This window comes from Diceros bicornis, chromosome 6 (assembly GCF_020826845.1).
Source record: "Diceros bicornis minor isolate mBicDic1 chromosome 6, mDicBic1.mat.cur, whole genome shotgun sequence".
Taxonomy (NCBI): Eukaryota; Metazoa; Chordata; class Mammalia; order Perissodactyla; family Rhinocerotidae; genus Diceros; species Diceros bicornis.
In genome coordinates, this window is record NC_080745.1 from 84,380,869 (window position 1) to 84,399,632 (window position 18,764).

At 40.6% G+C, this 18,764-nt stretch overlaps 2 protein-coding genes across 11 annotated transcripts in view; one reads left to right on the top strand and one right to left on the bottom strand.

Moving 5' to 3' along the window:
• Positions 1–2,433, bottom strand: part of ATE1 (arginyltransferase 1) — a 174,385-nt gene extending 171,952 nt beyond the window's left edge. For 3 of the 7 annotated variants that reach the window (XM_058544160.1, XM_058544161.1, XM_058544157.1), the window contains exon 1: positions 2,334–2,433. In XM_058544160.1, coding sequence (XP_058400143.1) covers positions 2,334–2,418 — 85 coding nt within the window. In that variant the 5' untranslated portion in view covers positions 2,419–2,433. Of the gene's footprint in view, positions 1–1,812; positions 1,961–2,333 lie in introns of those variants that run through there. The other 4 variants (XM_058544158.1, XM_058544159.1, XM_058544154.1 and 1 more) reach the window with 2 other exon arrangements.
• LOC131407504 (putative uncharacterized protein ZNRD1-AS1) lies at positions 1,256–17,685 on the top strand. Of its 4 annotated transcripts, none has more exons than XM_058544164.1 (4): positions 1,256–1,622; positions 12,471–12,547; positions 14,859–14,934; positions 16,883–17,685. In XM_058544164.1, exons 2-4 carry the CDS (start codon positions 12,513–12,515, stop codon positions 17,672–17,674), a joined length of 903 nt encoding a protein of 300 aa, XP_058400147.1. In that variant the 5' UTR covers positions 1,256–1,622; positions 12,471–12,512; the 3' UTR covers positions 17,675–17,685. The 4 variants fall into 4 exon arrangements, with proteins under 4 accessions (XP_058400147.1, XP_058400146.1, XP_058400148.1 ...); XM_058544163.1 differs by lacking the exon at positions 1,256–1,622 and adding an exon at positions 2,031–2,152; XM_058544165.1 differs by lacking the exon at positions 1,256–1,622 and adding an exon at positions 2,031–2,146.
• The last annotated feature ends 1,079 nt before the right edge of the window (positions 17,686–18,764 follow it).

An 18,764-nucleotide genomic window follows, 5' to 3' on the forward strand; every position in this document is an offset into this window, starting at 1 on the left:
TATAAAGCAATATTCCTTTTAAGTACAAAAACTGAAAACCACCCAAATACCCAGAAACAGTAAAGTGATTACAGGGACTATGATGTTATCAATATGATGGAAAAATATGCAACCATGAAAAAAATGAAGACTGTGAGAAAACATTAAAAGGCATATTTCAGTTAATGTTAAAAGAAAAATGATTTTTCTCTTGTAAACAGTAAATTGCATCAGAGGTACATAAAGACAGAGGTAGGCTTGGTAGAGCAGGACGTAGTGAGAAAAGTATGGACACTAGAGTGTGACGGAAATGTCCAGAAGCCTGGCAGGGGCCATAAACACCAAGTTACTCTATGATGCTCAACTTCATCATCAGTAAAATAGGCATAATAAATCCTACCTACCCAATAGGTGGATGTCCTATAGTAAAGATTATTATTAGAATTAAAATTGAGATGATAGTTATCTCCTTAGGTTAAAAGGTTGAAAGCAGTTTCTTCTACAGGACTTTAAACAAAGGATATCTATACTAATCAATTTTCTCTTACTAAAATTATTGGAAAAAATAATTAAGGATCTATTAAAATACTAATTTTAGACATGTTTACTATAAATTATTTATTACATATATATTATAGTCACAATACTAAAATTGTGAAAAAGAAAAGAGAGGAATCTCGAATACCCTAAGGCAACCACTGTCGCCATGGTGTGCTTCTCCTGGGTTTTTTCCTCCCAGAGCTGTAACCATGCCACATATGTCATTTGCTTCCTGTTTATTTTCTCCGTTTAACCCTACCCTCTAAACATTTTCCGCTTAGCTTGTCTTCATAATCGTCACTCCTAATGATTGCATTGTATTACATTCTACTCCCCCTTACCCTCAAAAGCACCTTAAAAACACTTTTAATTAATAAGCAAATGGACACACCATAATCGTGCAAATCATTCCCCTACTGTAGGGCATTTAAAATTTTTTTTAAATGGAAACTATCTAAATTTACACCTTCATGGATTTTCCACAATGCTGGCTTATTCTTTAAAATAAGAGATTCTACATTTGCCAATGCACGACACAGCAAGAAATAAACACAATGTTTTGTTCACAAACAAGAAATCTTCCGAAAGAAACCTGAATCACGAAGAGGGTAAAAAAAAAAAAAAAAAAAACTGTAGGCTGGCTTTGTTGTCGTCGTCATCGAGGTGGGTGGAGAAATGACAGGGCATATAAGCACTTGGGAAAATTCTCCAACACAACAGTACAAACAGGCTCCCTCGCCGGCAGCGACTACGGTCACCGGGGTCTTGTATATTCTTCCAGAGACGTTTTATCCATGGATGCCCACGCCCACGTGCACACACACCTCCTCCTACACAAATAGCATCACCCGACACTCAGTCCTGCACCCCGCGTTCTGCGCTGCCTATCGGGGATGCTCCCACATCAGCCCAGCACTTACAGGTCAGCCCCAGCCGTGAACGACCACAGCACAGAGCTCCCCGGCACGGCATGCCATCATCGAGCTACCGTCTCCCACTGATGATGGACACCCGCTTCCACACTTAGCTACTGCGAGACACTCACTACGTCCGGGCACCTGTGTGAGGAATAAGCACCTAGAAGCTTCCCTGCTGAATCAGAGGTGAGGTCCATTTTTAGTCTGACAGTCGCAGCCCTTCCAGGGGAGCCGCCTTCCGCACTCTCTCCGCGGGACAGGGGCTCCGGCCGCCGCGGTCCCTGGAGCCGGTCGGCGCGACCCCCAAGGACGCCGGCCGGCCGCGGAGCCCCCGAGGCCGCGGCGCCCTCCCCGCCCGCCGGCCCGACCCGCTCACCATTGGAGCGACTGCCCGACTCATTCTTGCAGTAGCCGCAGCGGTAGAAGTCCTCGCCCTCGAAATACTCCACGATGCTGGGCGAAAGAGCGGCCCAAGAAGCCATGGTCTCGGCCCTCCAAACGCGACGCCGCCCAGCCCCACACCGCCGCCGCCGCCACCCCACAATGCACCGCGCCGCCCGGGCGCCCCCGAGGCGCGCGCGAAGCCGCTCGGGCGCCCGCAGGCCGGGCCTCGCCGGGAGTCCCTGGGTGCCGACGCCCCCCGCGCCATCTTGACCGAGGGCAGCCCTTCGCTATTTCCGCTCCTTCTCCGAGAGGGACCGCCATCTTCGGTGAGAGTGAGGCGGAGAGACGGAGCGTGAAGGGAAACGATCGGGGAAGAAACGAGTGGGGAAGGGAAGCGGGAGCAGGGGAGCTGGGCCTGGGTGCTCCCCGCCAGGGGCTGGCCGGGGCCGCGGCGGGCGGTGCGGGGCTTGGACGCGAGGCGGCCGCGTCAGCCCCGTCGACAGGGACACTCACCGCAGGACGCCTTGCCCTCCTCGGCGTCGCAGTAGCCGCAGTGGTAGCCGGCCTTGAGCCCCTTGTACTCCACCACCGAGGCCATGGCCGCCGCCGGGGTCCGCGCGGGCCGGCCACGCCTCTCGGCGCCCGGGGCCCGCGGGTGGGAGGAGTGGAGAGCGAGGCCCGGCGCGGTGCGTCCCGGTGCCCCAGCCCCGCGTCCCTCCTCGGGGGCCTCCCAGGACGTTAGCTTGGATGGCACTCGTGTCCCCGGGCCCCGAGTGAGGGCCAGCCCTTTGCGTGCTGCCTCGCCAGGCCTTCCCGCAACTGCATGTTGTCAGCCCGGTTTTACAGATAAGGGAACTGAGGCACGGAGGTTGTGATCACTCAGTCATTTCTGCAGGTCTCAGTTTAAAAGTTACCCTGAACACCGTGTGGGTAGCCAACTCGGGCTTCTTCCAAACCAGCAAGCACTCAAATGCCCATAGGTTCAAGTGCGCGTGCAGGCATTCTATGGTGGCTGGGGTGGGTGAATTGAAAGAACACTTAACACTTTTGAAGGAAACAACTGTCAAACCCACTTGCTGCCTCGTGCCACTGTAAGCCGGGTGCCACCATATGTTACAACTTTTAAAGAAAAGCTGGAAATCTAGATTGTTTTTTAAAGTATCATTTTTAAATGTTACTTTTAAATGTTACTTTAAAAGAATTTCTTTTAATGTACAGGCCAAACAAAACATTTATATAAGCTGAATTCACCCCATGGGCCTCGAGTTTGCAACCACTATTTTTTTTTTTTTTTAAAGATTTTATTTATTTATTTTCCCCCCAAAGCCCCAGTAGATAGTTGTATGTCATAGCTGCACATCCTTCCAGTTGCTGTATGTGGGACGCGGCCTCAGCATGGCCAGAGAAGCGGTGGGCGCTGGGGATCCGAACCCGGGCTGCCAACAGCGGAGCACGTGCGCTTAACCGCTAAGCCATGGGGTCGGCCCTACAACCACTATTTTTAAGAGGATTTCTTAGAGAGTAAAAGTCTGGGGCAAAGTATAAAAAGCAGTACCTGCAACAAGGTATAATGTTCCTTAGTCTTTACTTCTGTGTGTACAGATAATTTAAGCCTGTCTGTCTTTATATTTTCCCAGCAACAATAAAGCTGATTATCTTTTTGCAGTGTTTAAAAAAGTGAAATCATGAAACTTGGAGAAACAGTGGTAAACTTTTAAGGTCAGGTTCAACATTCTTGACCCCAAGGTCCACTGTGCTAGATATGTGCCTAGTTAAGTTGAAGAGGTTTCTTTGTGGCAGTAACCTGTTCCGTTGCTAAGCATCACTGGTTCCCCACACAATGGGAAAGAATCTAAGGGATAGCTGTGTAGCATGCAGGAGGTTTTCAGGGCCCCTCTAGGTTTCTCCACCTCCTTCAGCTCCTCAGACTTGAAGGCTTCTTGCTAAATCTCAGTACTCATGTTCTTAAGACTGACCATTTTGTTCATTATGGCAGGTTTGACTATTCCCAGTCCTTTTGGACAGGCTCTCATTTTGAATGAAAGTAAGGGCCTGTGAAATGAACAGAGAGCAGAGTGCCATGCTCAGGACAGAGAGTAGGAGGCCAGGAGGCTATTCAGTCTTTTCTTATAGTCTTGTCCCACTTCACTTCTGTCTCTTTGAAGCCCCAACCTTATCCCAAGCCCTAGACGAACCTCAGCCAGGGCACTCTAGGACATAACAGCCTTGAACAACAATGAGAATGTCCACAGCCCTAGGTATATGTGTTAACTGATTTAATCCTTACAGCATAGGATTATTAAATGCTATTAATCCTTCACAGCGTAGGAAACAAAGACCAGAGAGGCTAAATAACTTGCCCAAGGTCATACAACTAGTAAGAGACATATAGGAGGGGGAATAGGTGATAAAAATAAAATAAATTGAAGAGGAAAAGAGATCAACAAATACTAGGTTTGGACTTACATAGGGCGGTGGTCCCTAGATGTCTTTACTTTGCTGAAGGTCGGAGACAAAGTTTTCATGTTCCAGGCCCAAATGAGAAAAATAATGCAAAGCTTCATTTAGTTCCCCCTTTGTGGGGGGGAACTTTGTGGGGGAGATGGAGAGGAGGGCACTGTTAGAATGTCCTTTTATTTATAAAATTGCCCGTAATAGACAGTTGTCTTTGTTTTTAATTTTCTTACTTGACAGAATAAAATGCTGACAACTCTGGCACGTTTGGTTCCATTAACATTTTTTGTATCACTGAATGTGAAATCAAGTCTGCAAAGCATAAAAGTGAGGCTCAGTACTAGGCCCTGACGATGTGAAAGAATCTGCATGGTGACAAGCCCAGTTAATGTTTCTTGAATTAAAGGGAATGAAGTGAAACACATTCGTCTTTTCTTCTGAAGAAAGTGTTGTGAGTAGATAGGACCTCAGTTAAGCCAGGGAAAAAAGAGTAAAATACAGAGAAGATGGGCACTCTAGGAAGGAGGTATGGTATGAGCAGAGGCAGGGAGGTGAGTAGGAGCACCAGCGTTCTCAGGTGCTGCTGCTGGTGGTGGAGTCCTAGAAGATGTTTTCCTCTGTGGGCCACTCACTGCCAAGAGGCCTCAGATTAGACCGCTTCCCTCCGCTGTCTAGAGCTGCACTCTCCACTAGCCACATGTACCTATTGAGCACCTAAAATTTGGCTAATGTGACAGGGGAACTGAACTTTTTATTTTATTTGAATGTATTTGAATTTTTTTATTGCAGCAGTATAGAATACCAAGCAGGATAAATGCCAAAAAATCTGCCTGTAGGCATATCATATTCAAACTGCAGAAAATCAAAGATCAACAGGAAAATTGGGAAAAAAAAACTCCTTGCCTATAGAGGAGCAAGGATAAGAGTTACATCAGAATTCTCTTCAAAAACCATGCAAGCAAGAAGAGAGGGAAGTGAAATATTTAGTGTTGGAAGAAAAAAATAACGTAGAATTCTGTATCCAGCGAAATTATCCTTCAAAAGTGAAAGAAAAGACTCTCAGACAAACAAAAATGGAAGGAATTTGTTGCCAGTAGACCTGATTTGCAAGAAATGTTAAAAAAATTCTTCAGAAAGAAGGAAAATAATATAGGTCAGAAACTCAGATCTACATAAAGAAAGGAAGAGCATTAGAGAAAAAATAAATGGAGGTAAAATCAAATTTTTCATTTTTTAAAATCTTAATCTAACATAACAGATAGTTCAAAATAATAATAGCAACTTGTATAGGATAATTATAGTTTATGGATAAGTGAAGTGAATGACAGCAGTGTTATAAGGGATGGGGGAGAGGAAGTGAACTGGAAGTAGACTGTTATAAGAGACTTGCACTGCCTGTGAAGTGGTATAGTGTTATTTGAAAGAACTTGGGTTAGTTGTATATGTGTACTGCAAACTGAAGGACAACCACTTAAAAAAGCAAAAAAGAAGTATAATTGCTATGCCAAAAGAGGAGGAAAAAAGTAGAATCATGAAATGCTTAATTAAAACCAGAGAGGGCAGAAAGAGTGGAAGACAAAAAAAAGAAACAATATGAGCAATGAATAGAAAACAGTAATAAATATGGTAGATATTAATCCAATTATATCAAATCATTTTAAATGTCAATGGGCTAAGTATACCAATTAAAAGACAGACTGTAAGACTGGATTAAAAAAAATAAAACCTAACTATATGTTATCTACAAAAAAAACCCACTTTAAATATAAAAACACAGATAGATTAAAAGTAAAGGGATGGAGAAAGATATACTGTTGCTAGCACTAATCAAAAGAAAGCCAGAGTAGCTACATTAATTTCAGATATGTAAACTTCAGAGTGAGGAAAATTAGAGATAAAGAGGGGCATTACTTACTGATAAAGGAATCAATTCTCCAAGAAGATATAACAGTCCTTAATGTGTATGCATCTAGCACAGAGTGGCAAAATATATGAGGTAAAAACTGATCGAACTGTGAGGAGAAATAGATGTATCTACTATTACAGTTAGAGACTTCAGCACCCCTTTATCAGTTATTAACAGATCCAGCAGGCAGAAAATCAGTAAGGACATAATTTAACTCAAGACCATCAATCAACGGGATCTAACTGACATCTATAGAGTACTTTATCCAACAGCAGCAGAATACACATTCTTCTCAAGCTCACATAGAACATTCACCAAAATAGACCACATTCTGGGCCATAAAAAACACCTTAACAAATTTAAAAACAATAGAAATCATACAAAGTATGCTCTTGGACCACAATGGAATTAAACTAGAAATTAGTAACAGAAAGGTAGCTGGAGAATTCCAAAATACTGAGATTAAACACTTTTAAATAGCACTTGGGTGAAAGAAGAAGTTTTAAGAGAAATTTAGAAATATTTTGAACAAAATGAAAATACGACATCAAAATTTGTGGGATGCAGCAAAAGCAGTGGTTAGAGGGAAATTTTTAGCATTGAATGCATGTATTAGAAAATAGACCACAAATCAATAATCGAAGCTTCTACTTCAGGAAACTAGAAAAAGAAGAGCAAATTAAATCCAAAATAAGCAGAAAAAAGAAATAACAATTAAAGCAAAAAATAAATGAAATTGAATACAGGAAATCAATAGAGAAAACAAAAGCAAAAGCTGGTTCTTTTAAAAGATCAATAAAATAGATAAACCTCTAGTGAGGTTAAGAGAAAAAGAGAGAAGACAAATTACCAATATCAGAAATGAAAGAAAGACCACCACTACTAATCCTATGGACATTAAAAGGATAATAAAGGAATATTATGAACAACTCTATGTCCATACATATGATAACCTAAAGAAAATGGATCAATTCTTTGAAAGACACAAATACCAAAACTCAAGAAATAGATCATCTGAATAGGCGTATATCTAAAGACGTAAAATCAATAATTAATGACCTTTGAAAACAGAAAGCACTAGGCCCAGATGGGTTCTCTGGTGAATTCTACCAAATGTTTAAGAAATTATACCAACTCTCTGCAGTCGCTTCCAGAAGATAGAAGCAAAGGGAATTTTCTAACTCATTCTATGAGGCCAGCATTACCCTAATACCAAAACCAGACAAAGATATTACAAGAAAGGAAAAGTACAGACCAATATCTCTAATGAACATAGATGGCAAAATCCTCAACACAATATTAGTGAATAGAATCCAACAATCTATAAAAAGAATTATACACCACCATCAAGTAGGATTTATTCCAGATATGCAAGGCTGGTTCAACATTACAAAAGCAATTAATGTAATCCATCACATCAATAGGCTAAAGAAGAAGAATCACATGATCACATCAATGATGCAGGAAAACCACTTGACAAAATCCAACACCCATTCATAAAAAAAAAAAACTCAGCAAACTAGGAGTGGAGAGGAACTTTCTCAACTTGATAAAGAACATCTACAAAAAACCTACAACATCATACTTGATGAGAAACTAGATGCTTTCTCGATAAGATCAGGAACAAGGCAAGGATGTCCCCTCTCATTACTCCTATTCAAGATCATACTGGAAATCCTAGCTAATGCAATAAACAAGAAAAGGAATAAAAAGTATACAGATCGGGAGGAAGAAGTAAAATCGTCTTTGTTCGCAAATGACGTGATTGGCCAAATGGAAAATCCCAAAGAATCAACAAGAACAATAACAAAAATCTCCTGGAACTAATAACCAATTATTGCAAGGTTGCAGAATACAATATCAATAGACAAGAGGCAATCACTTTCCTATGTACCAGAAATGAACAATTGGAATTTGAAATTAAAAACACAGTACCATTTACATAAGCACCAGAAAAAAAATGAAATACTTAGGTACAGATCTAACAAAATATGTACAAGGTCTATATGCAGAAAACTACAAACCTCAGATGAAAAAAATCAAAGATCTAAGTAAATGTAGAGATGATCCATGTTCATTGAAAGGAAGATGAATATTGTAAAGATGTCATTTCTTCCCAACTCGATCTTTAGATTCAATGTAATCCCAAGCAAAATCCCAGGAAGTTATTTTGTTGGTGTCAACAAACTGATTCTAAAGTTTATGTGGAGAGGCAAAAGACTCAGAATAACCTGAGTCTAATAACAATGTTAAAGGAGAACAACAAAGTTGGAGGACTGACACTACCAGACTTTAAGACTTACTATAAAGCTACAGTAATCAAGACAATGTGGTATTGGCTAAAGAACAAACAAGTAGATCAATGGAACACAGTAGAAAGCCCAGAAGTAGACCCACACAAATATAGTCAATTGATCTTTGACAAAGGAGTAAAGGCAATTCAATGGAGAAAGGACAGTCTTTTCAACAAATGGTGCTGGAACTGGGCATCCATGTGCAAAACAAATAAATCTAGACACAGACCTTATATCTTTCACAAAAACTAACTCAAAATGGATCATAAGCCTAAATGTAGAACACAAAACTAAAAACTCCTAGAAGATAACATAGAAGATCTAGGTGACCTTGGGTTTAGCAATGGCTTTTTAGGTAGAACGCTAAAAGCGTGATCTATGAAAGAAAAAATTGAGTTGTATTTCATTAAAATTAAAAACTTCTGCTCTATGAAAGACCCTGTTATAAGAATGAAAAGGCAAGCCACAGACTGGAAGAAAATCTTAGCAGAACACTTATCTAATAAAGTACTTGTATCTAAAACATACAAAGAATTCTTAAATTTTTCAGCAATAAGAAAAACAACCCAGTTAAAAATGGGCAAAAAATCTGAACAGATACCTCCCAAAGAAGATAAACAGATGGCAAATAAGCATATGAAAAGATACTCAGCATCATGTCATTAGTGAATTACAAATTAAAACAATAATAAAATACCATTACACACCTATTAGGATGGCTAAAATTCAGAACACTGACAACACCAAATACTAGCAATGACGTGGAGCAACAGGAACTCTTATTCATTCTAGTGGGGATGCAAAATGTACAGCCAATTTGGAAGACAGTTTGATGGTTTCTTACAAAAGTAAATATCCTCTTACCATACCATACAGTAATTGTGCTCCTTGGTATATTCCCAACTGAGTTGAACACTTATGTCCACACAAAAACCTGCACACAAATATTTATAGTAGCTTTATTCATAATTGCCAAAGCTTGGAGGCAACCAAGATGTGCTTCAATAAGTGAATGGATAAACCAGCAGTGGAACATCCGTGCAATAGAATGTTATTCAGCAATAAGAAGAAATGAGCTATTAAGCCATGAAAAGACATGGAGGAACATTAAAAGCATATTGCTAAGTGAAATAAGCCAATTTGAAGAAGGCTTTTCAGTATGAAAAAGCCATACTGTATGATTGCAACGATGTGAAATTCTGGAAATGGCAAAACAATGGAGAGAGTAAAAAGATCAGTGGTTTCTAGGAGTTTAGGGCACGGAGTGAGGGAGAGACGAATAGCTGGAACATGGTGGGGTTTTGAGGGCAGTGGTACAATTCTGTATGTGGTAGTAATGATTAACACCTGTCATTATACATTTGTCAAAACCCATGGAATGTGTGACACAAAGAGTGAACCTTAATGTAAACAATGGACTTCGGTTAATAATAATGTATTAATATTGGTTCATCAATTATAACAAGTGTACCACACTAATACGAGATATAAATAGGGGGAACTTGGGGGAAGAGTGTACTTTTTGATCAATATTTCTGTAAACCTATAGCTGCTCTAAAAAAATTAAGTTATTAGTTAAAAAACAATGTAAAATTTTTAACTTGATTACGTGTTGAAATGATAATATTTTGTATATTCTGGATATGTTTTGCCCTGATCAAATATATCACTAAAATTAATCTCACCTGTTGTGTTTTGTTTTTTTTTTTCTTTTTTAAATGTAGTTCCTGGAAGAATTTACATCTGTGGCTTGCATTCTATTTTTGTTGAACAATGCTGGTCTAGAACCAAGTTCTTGCAGCTCCAATTCTTGCAGCTAAAATTCAGAACACTGACAACACCAAATACTAGCAAGGATGTGGAGCAACAGGAACTCTTATTCATTCTAGTGGGGATGCAAAATGTACAGCCAATTTGGAAGACAGTTCGGTGGTTTCTTACACCTTGTGTCTCTTCTGGGCCCTACAGTTTCAGGATCTTTTCTCTAGTGCCATTTCTTTTTAGTCACTTTCCTATTAACAACATTTCATAGTTCTCTATTTGTTCTGGGAAGTCATGAAAATTCCTCTATGTCATATTCTGTTTCCATTGTCTCTCTTCTTATACTGTATTCTATATTCTGGCCTCCAGCATCCCTCCCTCCATATAGTACTCTGCATGTGCAACTTCTCTAGTTAACAGCTACTCGGACTGAGTCATCTCTTGCTTGGCTTGTCTCAGGAGTGTCTCCCACATTTCTGCCACTCTGCTCAGAATGTGCTCCCCAAGAAGTCCTCCTTGTTGAGTCCCACCTCACACTAATGACTCCTGCCCTTTGTTTTCTCCCGATACTTAAGCATCCCATTTGTACCTCTATATCATGTGTGCACCTATGTACATTTCTTGCCTCCCTAATTGGACTGTAAGCGCTGCAAAGGTGAGGATTGTGTTTCCACTCCTCCAGTATTCCAAGGTTAAGTGGGACGGCATGGGCTTATGATCACAAGCTTTGCTTTTAGACATCCATGTTCAAGTTTCAGTCTCCCACTTGGCAGCTGCGTGGCCTTGAATGAATCACTTAACTCTCTTAGCTGCCATTGCCTCATACGGAAAATGGGGAGAATAACAACATTACCTCATAGGGTGGTTGGGTTGTCAGTGTTTTATGTTGAGATACTATCAGAGGCACTTTTATTTTTTATTTAAGTTTGTTTTCAAACTCCTGCAAAATGGAGACAGCAGGCAAGGTGCTGTTTCCAATGCCAGAAGTTAATCTGTGATTATACTGTGAAGTTTATTTCAAGTTCAGTGACATAAGAAGTGGTTAACAATAATTTTGGTTCAGGAAACATCATCATCTCCTTCCCCAGCTAGGACTTCCCATAACTATTTAAATATATTTCATGATTTTGACAAAGGATTAAAATTTAGATATATGATAAAATATTTGTTAGCCAAGTCCTTTTCTTTTTATATCTATCACAGAAAAAAAACAACTCATGCCGTCTTTTGCTTATGTTAGGGCAAAGTCTAGTCTTGTTCCAAACTCTAGTATTTCCAAACTGATTTGCTGTCAAGAATGTTCTTTGTTTATCTCCCTGGCTTTTAAATATTTTTTATCCCTCAGTTTCTCTTATCAGCAAAGAGAAACAATTTACAACATAGTACTTAAATTAAAAGTACTTTTAGGTCCATGTGATTGTCTTTATTTAAGTTTTATTTTAGTTAAGCTGATTCCTTACTTAAGGAGAGGCTCACGTTAAGAATTGCATATTTTTCTTTATCAAAAAAGAGACTTCTATTATTCTGTTTTCACAGTGGGATAAGTAAGATATTGCCTTTTAGCACTTCACACAGTGCCTTATTCATATTCAATGACTATTAGGAACTTGTAGTGGTAGTATGATGCTGTCAGGTCACAGGTGTTATAAAAATTTTGGCTGAATTAATATCATATGAGTTTGACATCTAAGCAGCAAGACTTTTTATCAGTTTTAAAATGGATATCTTGTTTGGTTTGGGAAGCAAGTGAGTATTAAAATGTAGATTGCAATTTAATTTAGTGCTTTGGTGTGAAAATAGAAACTACTGTCATGACTTGATGTTTGAAATTCTTTGATTTTTTTAAGCATAAAATACTTATATTTACTTTTGTAACTGTATTATTTCTGAATATGAGTTTGGGGCTATAGTTTCAAGCACATCTCTACAAACAGCACATTTTGGAAGGGATAGATTTTTTTTTTCTTTTTGCTGAGGAAGATTAGCCCTGAGCTAACATCTGTGCCAGTCTTCTTCTACTTTATATGTGGGTCACCACTACAGCATGGTTGATGAGTGGTGTAGGTCCATGCCCAGGATCTGCACCCGTGAACCCAGTCTGCCAAAGCAAAACGCGCTGAATTTAACCACTACGTCACGGGGCCGGACCCTGGAAGCGATAGATTTTATTCCTAATAAATAAGAAGCCAGGTTGTAATTAATCACTATATTTTCTCCTTGTCACATTTTTTTAAGAACTAGAGACATCTTAATAGGCTACATGAGGACTTTGGATGGATGCAGCTTACATATATGGTGAAGAGTATCTTGAAGTGAGTATACAGAATCATTTTCATTTGTATTTAAACATAGGTGTATTTTCTGCTTCTTTGTCTTTAACTAATGACCAGTAATGATCATAATTAAACAATATGTGACTAAAACTATATTAAATGGTATTAAAGCTCAAAACCTCCATAGCAGCAGCAGTATTTAGCTGTGACACACCAGCTAAATGATGATGAGACCGCATGACTGGGCCATTCACACCTTCGTCAGACCTCTACCAACTACTGTGAGTGTGCAGGATCCACTCCAATCGCATTTCCACAGAGGATACACAATATATATTCCAAAAGAGAGCAAAAATGACGAAGATACTCCTGTTGCCTTGAAAGATGCTTTCTCTAATAGCACTGAGATAGGATGCCTATGTCTGTGAAACACAGCCCCTTCTACTTTCTGTCTGTGGCCGTTCAGCCCAGCTCACACTGAAATTCATTCCCTACCAACCAGACAATGTCTTCACCTACCACCTCACAGTAGTCTCAATCTAGGACAGTGATGACACAAAAAAGTTTGTGACTGCTTCTGGTTGCCCTAGAAATCAACCAAGGCATCCCAAAGGATCAACAGTAGATAGTTGCAAGTCTGAAAGAAGGCCAGAAATTTTAATGGCTGGAAGACAGTACTTTACAGAATAGAGGAGAGATTAGAGGGTAGAGCTGGGAGAGCAGATGCTGAGAGGAAGAGAGTGAAGAGCAAAGATGTTGTTCGTAAAGCTGGCAATTGATAGGGCAATGGCTGAAACAAAAGACAACAAAGATAAACAGCATGATGCTACAAGAACAGCAGAAGCGACCAAAGGTGCTATGAGGAGAGGATGCAGTGGGGGTCTATGGAAGGATCAACCAGCAGTGCAGACCCCACCCTCACACCCTCCTTCGGTGACAGACTCAGAATGGTTGGATCTGAGTGCAGAAGAACAGTGGGTATTATTTTCCTTCCATTTTGCGTAGAGACAGGAGAATATTCATTTATCTGGAACAAGTGTAGCACAGGAATGAAAATTCTGTGCTCTGGAGTCACACAGGCACATATCCTGCCTCTGAAACTAACCCTGGGACCTTTGACAAGTCACTGAATCTCTCTTGGCCTCAGTCCTCTTTGCCCTGAAATGGGGGATAAGGAGTACCCACCTCAAATGGTTGTTCGGAAGATTAAGTAAAAGAATCCATTTACATTCCTAGCACAATGCCTAGTGTATAGTAAACTCAATAAATGTTCCTAGGGAAATAATATAAGAACCTCGTAGAAAAGAAAAATAGAAAAGCAGAAATGTCTTTTAAAGAAATTAGCTTTATTTAAAAGGCAAATATAGTTTTGTTTTTTCCAGTTCTTTTTCATAAAATCCTTCTCTTTTGCTGCTAAGACAAGTCAGAGAAAAAGAATATTTACAACCTAGATTGCTAAACATAGAACCTATTTGCTAACTAAGCAGGTTAAGAAATAAGAGGTCTTGAGCCGGCCCTGTGGCTTAGTGGTTAAGTGCGTGCGCTCCGCAGCTGGCGGCCTGGGTTCGGATCCTGGGCGCGCACTGACACACCACTTCTCCGGCTATGCTGAGGCCGCGTCCCACATGCAGCAGCTAGAAGGATGTGCAGCTATGACATACAACTATCTACTGGGGCTTTGGGGGAATAATTAAATAAATAAATAAAATTATCAAAAAAAAATAATGAGGTCTTGCAGATGCCTAAATGTGACTGTGCTCTATATTAATTGACAGATTTCTCTGCTGTATTTTTCTGCATTAAATTAAAAAAACTTTCTTGCCATCAAATTGTTTTATCTATCTAAAATGTAAACCTTTGAGAATCATAACTATAATATGTTATAGTTAGATAGTTGTTGGAAATTAATGATAGCTTATAAGTTATATTGTTAATAACTTTACGCATAACTGAACTTAAAATGGACTTACCAACTTTGAAAACTTATTTTCTCATCAAAGGTAAGTTCTTTGTTCTACCAACAATATACACAACCAGTGGTTTGTGGAATTTGAAATAGCAACTCAGCCTCCCCTCTCCAGTGTTAAAATAAAGGTGCTTCTGACAGTCTCAACCTCAAACACAGTGTGGCTCTTTGTTTATACTGGTATCAGAGAGCATTCCTTCCATGCTTCAAGGAAAGATAGAAGTTAAAGATATCGTAGAGTCTTTCCTATTGGCACAGAGAAATGCCTTTTGCTACATATGAAAAGTGAGTCCCAAATCAACTCTGTCATACAATTCACACCAGAGCATGTTTCCTGAAACTTTTCTGTAAATCCTAGTATAATTTCTCTTTTTGATCTTCCAGGTTGGCCTGGGCCAAAAATACTCAAGACCCTCGGATTGCAGTAGGTTCCCAGTCCCCACTAGAAAAGAAGATTAAGGTGAGGAAATACATTTACCATGAACTCTGGAGCCAGTAATACAATCATAAAAAGTTTATCACCAAGGTAGAGAAAGCCTGAGCATTTCAAGGGAGAGTGTGTTGCCTGTTATGTTTAGTTCAGCGTTTGGTGGTGGCGGGACAGCCCTGAACAAAATAAACACGGCCCCTGCCCTCACAGGGCTAGTCTAGTGAGGGACGTGGACATTAAACAGTTACCACAGACTGTGATAGTGTCATGAAACGATGGGACTTTTTTTGAATGAGTATGTGGAAGGTCTCAGGAAGTGACATTTAAGCTGAAATCTAAAAATTATGTACATAAGGACCACAGTCAGAGCTGCTACATTGTGTGTGTGGGAGTATATGAAGGAAGAGCACATGAAAATACTCAGGTGGGAAAGAAAATATGGTTTTTGAGGAACAGAAAAGTCACTGTGGCTGTAGCAGAGTGAGCACGCAGTCGAGCTGAGAAGGTTGTCTAGAGGCAATCAGGAACCAGATTATGTACGCCAAACTGGAATTTGGGATTTTGTCTTAAAAGCAATAGGACGCTATCCCAGGTTTCTATGCAGGAAAGTGACGTGCTCAGATTTATGTAATACAAAGATCACTCTGGCTGCTGTGTGACTGGTCTAGTGGGGCTGGGGGCAGAGGGAGAGAAGTATGGATTCAGGGAAGCTGGTTAGACTGCTACCCTAGGGTGGGGGCATTTTGAAGTTAGAAGTAACAGAATTGAGGAGGAGGAAACTGAAGAAAACACTTTGGAGGAAGAGCCAAGTGGAGACGTCAGGTAGACAGTATCTAGGTCTGAAGTTGAGAGGTGAGCACAGGGCAGCCTTGTGTGCCTCAACTGTCTTGCTCCTCCCTTATTCCCACTCTCTAGAGCAGTGCTGGAACAGGGTAGGTCACCTTGTTGAATGATTGAGACCGTCTGTGTCCAAGGAAGCGTAATGTTACTGAGTTCTATCTTAAGTGACAATTTCTCTGCTGTGTTTTCCTGCATTACACTTAAAAGACAGAACTAGCAAAGCAGATGGAGGTTGTGACTATGAGGTAGGAAGAGGATGAGGGATTCACTTGGGATATTCAGCTAATGGCTGGAACAGTCTAGGGGTTCCAAGATAGCCTTAGACACATGCACTTGGCCATAGCCTGGAAGCCAGAAGAAAGTAAAGTATTTCAAGGAGGAGAGAGTGGTCACCTCTGTAGAAATGCTGCTGAGAGGTCAAGAATGACAGGGACAGAGATAGGACCACTGCATTTGTCACTATGAGATCACTCATGACCTAGATGAGAGCACTCTCAGAGAAGTAGGGGGATGGAAATCCAATTGAAGAGGATTGAGGGGAAAATGTGTGGTGAGAAAGTGGAGAGGGGCTATAGGTAACTGCTTCAAGGTGAAGGGGAACAAAAAAGTGGGTAGAAGCTAGAGAGGGATGTGCAGTAAAGGAAGAGTTTTCCTTTTTCGTTTAAAGATGATGTATACTGAAGCATATTTTTGGAGTGATCCAGTAGATGGGGAATTGTGATGAAGCAGGAAAGGGAATTTGGTAATCACAAATTGATGTTCTTGAAGCTCAACAAGCACAGGTGAAGAACTGGCTTTTGACAGAGGAAGGGGCAGTGTTTCCCTTATAAAGGCAGGAAGACAGAGTCCGGCATGATGCATGGTGGTGGTTCTGGCAGTGGGAAGAGAAGGGCGTTCCTGAGTGACTGCTTCTGTTTTCTCAAGGAAGCATAAGGCAAGTCTTCAACAAGGAGGGAATGCTGGGGGAGGAGAGTGCAGGAGGTCTGAGAGGAAGACATGACACACGGTTAAGAGACCCTAACTGGGGCATGCTGTAGGAGTGCCAGGCAGGGCTAACAGCCACTTGCGAGCTGTGCCATGGACTATGTATAATAAAGAACATCCAACTTAAAAAGTTCTAATACTTTCCTTTGACAAGAGTTTAGGTGGTGTCCATTCTTCAGAAGTGAGGAAACTGTTAGCCCAAAAGTTTCAAAAGGAGAATGAAACACTTCATAAACTTAAGGCCGTATCTTTTGACTTCCGGTTTGCCAGAGCAGAGGCATACTACTATCAACGACATCAAGAAATGATGCTGGAAGAAGCATGGAAATACATGGTTCCAAAATGGGAAACTAAACTAGACGAAAAGAGACCACAAAGTGAAACAACAGATGCTAAAAAATGGGACTATCTAGTGCCTGAGAGGGAGCTGAACCAGATAGAGAAACACATATACCGAGCCGAACGTGCCAGAGGCCTCAGGGACCACAAGTATCAACTACTCCCTCAAAGAATTCCAAGTGAAATACTTTTCCCCCAAATATTAACACTCGAGAAGAATGAAAAGACTGAAAATATGCAGAAAACACCCAAAACTAAAACCAAAAAGCACAAGGTGGCGTGGACAAAGAAACAGATAAAGGGACACTGCGATCGAATGATGCGAGGGAGAGAACTCACAGAACAAAGAAATGATAAACGAGGTGCTCAGAAACTTTCCTCCCAGGGTCTTCCTTTCCTAAAATCTCAAGCGGAGAAAGAGGAAGTCAAAGAAGTTGAATGGGTCACAGCCTATCCAATTGCCCAGCCTTACCAGGAAGCAATTATAGAAGTGACTATTCTGATGGAAAAGTCAAAAAAAGAAGATAAAATTAAAAAACCATTCCAAAGAGAGCTCTTGAGTATGCCACCGTTTTTGAGAAGTCAACTGGAGAAAAATAAAGTTTAAATTGTTTTCTAGATTATTGTATTTCTTTTTAAGCATACTTTCATATTTGTTAGTGCAGTAAAATCCTATACCCCCTAATTTTCTTAGTGCATCAAACTGGGAAAAAAAAAAAAAGTTAAACCACAAGCACAGCATTCTGAAATGTTTCACCTATCTGTGTAACTACCTCAAAACTTAGTAGCTTAAAACCACCACCTTTTTATTATGTCTCACAATTCTGTATCAAGAATTCAGGCAGAGCTCAGCTGGGCAATTTTTTTGCCCCATGTGGCACCACTGGAGCTGCATGGGGATATTCAGATGATGGCTGGGCTATTCTGGAGGGTCCAAGATCTCTTCCCCTACATTGCACTTGGCAGGGACGACAAAAGGCTGGGCTTAGCTGGTCCCTCTGTCTCCCCTCTTCATGTGGTTTCAGGGCCATGTGATAGTTGGACTTATTACATGGTGACTCAGGGCTCCAAGAGACCTGTCAGACGCTACAAGGCTTCTTATGACCCAGCCTCAGAAGTCCCAGGACATCACTTCTGCCATATTCTATTGCTTAAACAAGTCACCAAGACAGCGCAAATTCAACACTCTTCCTTTCAGAAACATTTGGAGTTGTTTTTTAATCTAGCACTCCAAGACTCTGAAAAGTCTATCACACACCTCTATCCTTCAGTATAACTTTCACTGTTCTTTTACATTAACACTGCTCATAAAAACTAAACAAGTATTTTTATGTGAAAAAAAAAAGCCTACAATTTCACAGCTTCTGAGTTGATCTTGACTAAAGAGGCCTGGCTCCCTCTCTGCAGAGGTAACTATAGACAGATGGTGTAAAAGCCTGTTATAATTATTATGCAGATACCACATTGTCTTGTGTTATCTCCAATTCAGCTAAAATTGAATGGGATGTCATATACCTAAGCCTAAGCCCTAGCCTACTAGAGATCCAAGACTCCTGGCAGTGGCCTCTCAAGGGGCTTATAATCTTTTTGGGGAAAAGAACAAAAAAGAAATAAAGCAGCGCATGTCCAATTCTGTAGTATAAAAACCTATACTGAGAATATGGACGAGAGAGCAGGGTAGCAATTTATGTGGAGCC